Source organism: Babylonia areolata, chromosome 15 (genome assembly GCF_041734735.1).
Source record: "Babylonia areolata isolate BAREFJ2019XMU chromosome 15, ASM4173473v1, whole genome shotgun sequence".
NCBI classification, from domain to species: Eukaryota; Metazoa; Mollusca; class Gastropoda; order Neogastropoda; family Buccinidae; genus Babylonia; species Babylonia areolata.
Genome location: NC_134890.1, coordinates 1,372,648 through 1,380,189, shown reverse-complemented (window position 1 = coordinate 1,380,189; position 7,542 = coordinate 1,372,648). Strand labels below are relative to the sequence as shown.

At 45.0% G+C, this 7,542-nt stretch overlaps 1 protein-coding gene across 6 annotated transcripts in view; it reads right to left on the bottom strand.

The window, feature by feature from the left end:
* Positions 1-3,799: 3,799 nt before the first annotated feature.
* LOC143290357 (stAR-related lipid transfer protein 3-like) overlaps positions 3,800-7,542 on the bottom strand; it is a 70,303-nt gene continuing 66,560 nt past the window's right edge. For all 6 annotated transcript variants that reach the window (XM_076599723.1, XM_076599721.1, XM_076599722.1 and 3 more), the window contains 3 exons: positions 7,184-7,365; positions 4,949-5,042; positions 3,800-3,938 (listed from right to left, as the gene is read on the bottom strand). In XM_076599723.1, the coding sequence (XP_076455838.1) occupies positions 3,837-3,938; positions 4,949-5,042; positions 7,184-7,365 (378 nt within the window). In that variant the 3' untranslated portion in view covers positions 3,800-3,836. The remainder of the gene's footprint in view (positions 3,939-4,948; positions 5,043-7,183; positions 7,366-7,542) is intronic.

Genomic DNA, 7,542 nt, shown 5'->3' with positions numbered 1-7,542 from the left:
GCAATGATAAACACGATCACTCACATTCAATCACACTAAAATACTATATTAGACTGCCATGGAATAAAATGAAGAAACCAATGATAAACATGATCACTCACATTCAATTACACTAAAATAATGTACTAAACTACCACGGAATAAAATGAAGAAAGCAATGATAAACATTACATTCAGCCACACTAAAATAATGTATTAAACCACCTCTTACATCTGTGTAACCATTGAATGGATTGCTATGAAGTGAGTCAAAAGTCCCCTATGTCAAAGTGTTCAAACACAACCTCAGAGTTTCCCTTAGTATCACTTTAACTCTCTCCACACGAACAGCGAAAGAGACGACGTTAACAGCGTTTCACCCCAATTACCATCATCAAAATATTGCAAGCGGAAGGCTCTTATACTAAAGAGGTGAATGTTGACAAAGAATACCACAATTCTGATGACGGAAGCTAAAGGTTGGGTCATTCAGACACCCACTGGACATCCGAGGGGTCTGTGTAGAGGAGAAGAGAGGACTGGCCGTACTGAGTGAGTTAAAGCTACAGCACTCTCTGTGAAATATTTGGTTTTTTACATCATAAAGACAATCGTAACTGACATCAAGCCAAAAATCAAAATGCTTCTAAAACATTGCAATAAATTTCTTCATCAAAATTTCACATATTTTTCAACAAGGGGTTGTGCTCATTCTGAAACTTTTCTTTGGAACAGAGACTTCAACAACATTCTGTTTATTCTTCTTTAATTAATCTTAGGACAGTGTCAAACGGAGACTTTTCGAAGAGACAAGGACACGTAGTTGCTCCCAAAACGTCAAATGTTGACAGGAAATATGTACCAAACACGACTGGTATACCTACCTGCCTCTTTCATGCAGTCCAATAATGACTATGACATTATATATATTTAAAAGAAAACAAGTTAAAAGATGTGAAAGAAAATGTATCGTTTAATGAAACAAATCATTTCATACGTAACATGCTAGAAGAACACTCATTGCAAAATGTTGAGCATTACATTCTTTCTTTTTATCAACTTTTGTTCTTAGAGGCACTTACAAAAGAAATTTGCTTAATTTTTTTTTCCCTTCATGAATTGTGTAAACATATACATATGAACCGTACCTCATACATAAATGTGTACTGTTATAAATACCCACACAAATATGACATGCATAGCATACCACATCCACAGCACAACTCATCCAAATCTGAAATCATAAGGGACCACACTTATTGGGCCTGAAATCTCTGTGCCCCTCCTTCGCTCCTGCCAGCCTGTCGTTTTGAAAAGATAAAATAAAACCCCCACAGGAATAAATTCAAAATGCCCTTAAAAGGACGAGTTTGTATTATACTCCCTGTTTGGTGATACATATACTTACCATGTCAAACTGATGCAAACTAGGCCTATCGGTTTGCTCTGCTTGGCCAAATTTCGCGCGGCTAACAGTGAAAAGACGCCCAGTTTTGCCCGGTCCGCTCTTAGCCAATCAAACGCCTCTAAAAACTATAAGCGCTGAATCATTCCGTGGCCATCGAAGAAAATGCCCCATGAGAACCACGGCGGCCCAGCGAAAATCCGATCCCCAACAGAGAAAGGAAAGACAGGATCGACTTTGAGGTAGAGAAAAACGAACGAATCGAGGGGGCCGAGTCGAAACGAGTACACAGAATGTAAGAACAACATACAGACAAGCTGCATGCAGCAAAATAAGGCCAAATGAACATGCTTAATAGCCAAAAAAAGCGTAAGACGAGACAGAGCGAAAACCTGACAAGATGGCATGGAGAGCCTTGGCCAAAGGAATGATTCAGCACTTATAGCTTTTAGAGGCGTTTGATTGGCTAAGAGCAGACCAGGCAAAACTGGGCGTCTTTTCACTGTTAGCCGTGCGAAATTTGGCCAAGCAGAGCAAACCGATAGGCCTAGTTTGCATCAGTTTGACATGGTACAGTATATGACACCAAAAATGAATTTCTTGAGTTGACCCTTTAAGGTTTTTTTCACTCCTCTGTCGCAGGCCAACAGAAAGCACTCATGTCTGAAGCTGTGTGCCCGTCATTTTGAGGCCACAGTTCTCTGAGCTTCTCGACTGTTTTGTCTCCACCACTCGACGGTGGAACCCTTGACGCACGTAACACACACACTGCTTTGGTTTCCATATTGCTGAACAGCTTCAAAAGTCGCACATTATCCTTGAAAATGTATGTACATCAGAGATCAGGAAAAAACAAACAGACGATAAAGCATGGACACACGCTTCTCAACTGCCATGTACAATCACCATTTGTGTATGTTTACCATGTGTCCTCATGAAAAATCAAAACAAAACAAAAGAGCATCAATTCAAAATCATTCTAAAAAATGCCACGATGCTAAAAAGACCAACAACACATTAAAAAAAAAAAATGTTCATGGTGGTCCAGGTATATGACCAGTTGTACGCCAAAGGACAAAGCTATCAAAGAGAGCCTGTAGAGTTGTTCTCAAACCTGCACTATTAACTGCTGACAACAACACACCTCTAAACACACTACCAGCCACAACACATCTCATAACACACATCACAACACACTACCAGCTACAACACACCTCACAACACACTACCAGCCGCAACACACAACACACCTCACAACACACTACCAGCCAAACACACAACACACCTCACAACACACTACCAGCCGCAACACACAACACACCTCACAACAAGCCACAGCACATCTCATAACATACAAAACACAACCAGCCACAACACATCTCATAACACACATCACAACACACTACCAGCTACAACACACCTCATAACACACTACCAGCCGCAACACACAACACACCTCACAACACACTACCAGCCGCAACACACAACACACCTCACAACACACTACCAGCCGCAACACACAACACACCTCACAACAAGCCACAGCACATCTCATAACATACAAAACACAACCAGCCACAACACATCTCATAACACACATCACAACACACTACCAGCTACAACACACCTCACAACACACTACCAGCCACAACACACAACACACCTCACAACACACTACCAGCCAAACACACAACACACCTCACAACAAGCCACAGCACATCTCATAACACACATCACAACACACTACCAGCTACAACACACCTCACAACACACTACCAGCCACAACACACAACACACCTCACAACACACTACCAGCCACAACACACAACACACCTCACAACACACTACCAGCCGCAACACACAACACACCTCACAACACACTACCAGCCACAACACATCTCATAACACACTACCAGCCAAACACACAACACACCTCACAACACACTACCAGCCAAACACACAACACACCTCACAACACACTACCAGCCGCAACACACAACACACCTCACAACACACTACCAGCCGCAACACACAACACACCTCACAACACACTACCAGCCGCAACACACAACACACCTCACAACACACTACCAGCCGCAACACACAACACACCTCACAACACACAACAAGCCACAGCACATCTCATAACATACAAAACACAACCAGCCACAACACACCTCACAACGAAACACTTCACACAACACACGACCAGCCGCAACACACACACAACACATACCTCAACGACACACAACAAGCCACAGCACACCGCACAACACAACACAACACAACACACACCTCACAACCCATCCTCACACACTACCGCCCCTCACACCACACCACACAGCAGCCTATCACAGAGATGCAAGCTGGTCCATGAATGACGGAGGCGGGGGGGGGGGGGGGGGGGGGAGTGTGCGGGGGGTGGGGGTGTGGGGGAGTGGCAGGCGACAGTTCACTTATGCTGCATCCCCGCCACGTATTGACGCACGTACTTGAGGTAATCCAGCAGCACGGTTGTGGACGCCTGGTCTACCAGTCGCTGGGGAATCCAGCCCTACACACACACACAGAGGTTTGGTCTCCTTTCAATGGTAAGTGTGTGTGTGTGTGTGTCGTGCTCAATTAGGTTATGCACGAGCTTTCAATTATTTAAGCCTTTTATTTTTCTTGTGTGATCGTGTGTGTGCGTGTGTGTGTGTGTGTGTGTGTGTGTGTGTGTTGGTGTGTGTGTGTGTGTGTGAGAGAGTGTGTGTGTGTGTGTGCGTGTGTGTGTGTATTTGTCTGTGAGTGTGTTTGTGTATGTGGTGGGCGGGTTGTGGGGGCGGGGGTGTGTGTGCGTGTTGGTGTGTGCGTGTGTGTGTGTGTATAAGAGAGAGAGAGAGAGAGAGAGTGTGTGTGTGGCCTTTGCTTTGTCATTTTTCTTTTCTTTTTTGCCCCTAAGGGCTGGATGTAAAAAAGCAGTTGTGCTTACTCCACTAACCTCATGAAAACACATACACACACAAACTACACCACACACACACACACACACACACACAAACTCCAAACTCCTCAACTGTTTGCACTGTGCTGAGAGAGTCTACAACATCAGCAGAAATGTTACTGGAAAGGTTTACAGAGAAAAAAACTAGAACACATGCACACAATAAACAGACAGACAGACAGACAGACACAGAGATAGGGGGTGGGGTGTGTGGGATGGGGGGGGGGGGGCAGGGGGAGGGAGGGGGAGGGTAGAGACAGGGGCACAGAGAGAGGAGAAGGTACAGACACTGACACAGAGATAGGGGGTGGGGTGTGTGGGATGGGGGGGAGGGCAGGGGCAGGGGGAGGGGGGGGGAGGGTAGAGACAGGGGCACAGAGAGAGGAGAAGGTACAGACACTGACACAGAGATAGGGGGTGGGGTGTGTGGGATGGGGGGGGCAGGGGGAGGGTAGAGACAGGGGCACAGAGAGAGGAGAAGGTACAGACACTGACACAGAGATAGGGGGTGGGGTGTGTGGGATGGGGGGGGGGAGGGTAGAGACAGGGGCACAGAGAGAGGAGAAGGCACAGACACTGACCTTGAGGTCCAAGTTCATGACCCATACAAAGACACACTTGTTGGGGTCGTTCTCCACAGGTTTGAACGCCCAGCCACCCGGTCCGTTGAACCCTCTGTCAACAAAACACAGCACTTTGTTACCTCTGAGACAATCCTTTGTTGAATTCTCTGTCAGGAATACGCAGCACTTTGTTACCTCTGAGACATTCCTTTGTTGAGTTCTCTGTCAACAAAACACAGCACTTTGTTACCTCTGAGACAATCCTTTGTTGAGTTCTCTGTCAACAAAACACAGCACTTTGTTACCTCTGAGACAATCCTTTGTTGAGTTCTCTGTCAACAAAACACAGCACTTTGTTACCTCTGAGCCAATCCTTTGTTGAGTTCTCTGTCAGGAATACACAGCACTTTGTTACCTCTGAGACATTCCTTTGTTGAATTCTCTGTCAGGAATACACAGCACTTTGTTACCTCACACACAATCCTTTGTTGAATTCTCTGTGAGGAATTTACAACACTTTGTTATCTCTGAGCCATTCCTTTGTTGAGTTCTCTGTCAACAAAACACACCACTTTGTTACCTCACAGACATTCCTTTGTTGAATTCTCTGCCAGGATTACAGAATGCTTTGCTATCTCAGAGACATTCCTTTGTTGAATTCTCTGCCAGGATTACAGAATGCTTTGCTATCTCAGAGACATTCCTTTGTTGAATTCTCTGTCAGGATTACAGAATGCTTTGTTATCTCAGAGACATTCCTTTGTTGAATTCTCTGCCAGGATTACAGAATGCTTTGTTATCTCAGAGACATTCCTTTGTTGAATTCTCTGCCAGGATTCCAGAATGCTTTGTTATCTCAGAGACATTCCTTTGTTGAATTCTCTGCCAGGATTCCAGAATGCTTTGCTATCTCAGAGACATTCCTTTGTTGAATTCTCTGCCAGGATTCCAGAATGCTTTGTTATCTCAGAGACATTCCTTTGTTGAATTCTCTGCCAGGATTACAGAATGCTTTGTTATCTCAGAGACATTCCTTTGTTGAATTCTCTGTCAGGATTCCAGAATGCTTTGCTATCTCAGAGACATTCCTTTGTTGAATTCTCTGCCAGGATTCCAGAATGCTTTGTTATCTCAGAGACATTCCTTTGTTGAATTCTCTGCCAGGATTCCAGAATGCTTTGTTATCTCAGAGACATTCCTTTGTTGAATTCTCTGTCAGGATTCCAGAATGCTTTGTTATCTCAGAGACATTCCTTTGTTGAATTCTCTGCCAGGATTCCAGAATGCTTTGTTATCTCAGAGACATTCCTTTGTTGAATTCTCTGTCAGGATTCCAGAATGCTTTGCTATCTCAGAGACATTCCTTTGTTGAATTCTCTGCCAGGATTCCAGAATGCTCTGTTATCTCAGAGACATTCCTTTGGGCTGTTTAACACATAAACGATACACAAGAATCACAGTCATCCAGTATGTGTACATAAAAAAAAATAAAACTCTTAGATGTCAACTTTGAATGAACTATATAATAATCACAGTAAACAACAACAACAACAAAAAGCCAACAGCCAATATCTGCTTGGCCACTGGTTCCTGTCCCACTCGCTCCCACAGATCTTCGTTTTGGATCTTCTCCTGCCATCGGATCTTGTAGATGCGCCTCAGACAGGTGTTGAAGAATGTCTGAATCTTCTGCCGCATCGTCTGTGTTGTCCACCATGTCTCGCATCCATAGAGCAGAATTGACTTCACATTGGAGCTGCCTACTTGGTGGGGTAAAAAAAAAAGTCATACACGTAAAAGCCTTCTGGTGTACATACGAGTGAACGTGGGAGCTGCAGCCCACGAATGAAGAAGAAAAAGACACAGTGATGGTTGGCGGTAGTGCCCACTTCTTCTTCTTCTTCTTCTTCTTCGTTCGTGGGCTGCAACTCCCACGTTCACTCGTATGTACATGAGTGGGCTTTTACGTGTATGACCGTTTTTACCCCGCCATGTAGGCAGCCATACTCCGTTTTCGGGGGGGGGGGTGCGGGGGGGGGGGGGGGGGTGCATGCTGGGTATGTTCTTGTTTCCATAACCCACCGAACGCTGACATGGATTACGGGATCTTTAACGTGTGTATTTGATCTTCTGCTTGCATATACACACAAAGGGGGTTCAGGCACTAGCAGGTCTGCACATATGTTAGCCTGGGAGATCGTAAAAATCTCCACCCTTTACCCACCAGGCGCCGTCACGGTAGTGCCCACTCACCTGACGTGTTTCTTGAGGGGGGGGCGGTCTGGGTGGGTGACCCCGTGCCCGGCTGACAGGTAGATGCCCTGCCGCGTGCCCCAGCAGCGCAGGTTGACAAAGTCTCTGCTGGACACGATGCCTCCGATGCCCGCGGCGATGTTGTGGGTGATGTCCATGTGGTCGTCTATCACCTGCACCGTCTGCACCCACAGCAAGCGGCATCTTTTTCATTCTCATTTTATCTAGCTGTTTATTTATTTGTTCATTTATTTTATTTTATTTTTTTGTTTATCTTTTTTTTTTTTTTACTGTAAAATCAGTTTAACAAAAAAACAGGAATCACATACACATGCACACACACACAGCCGTAACACATA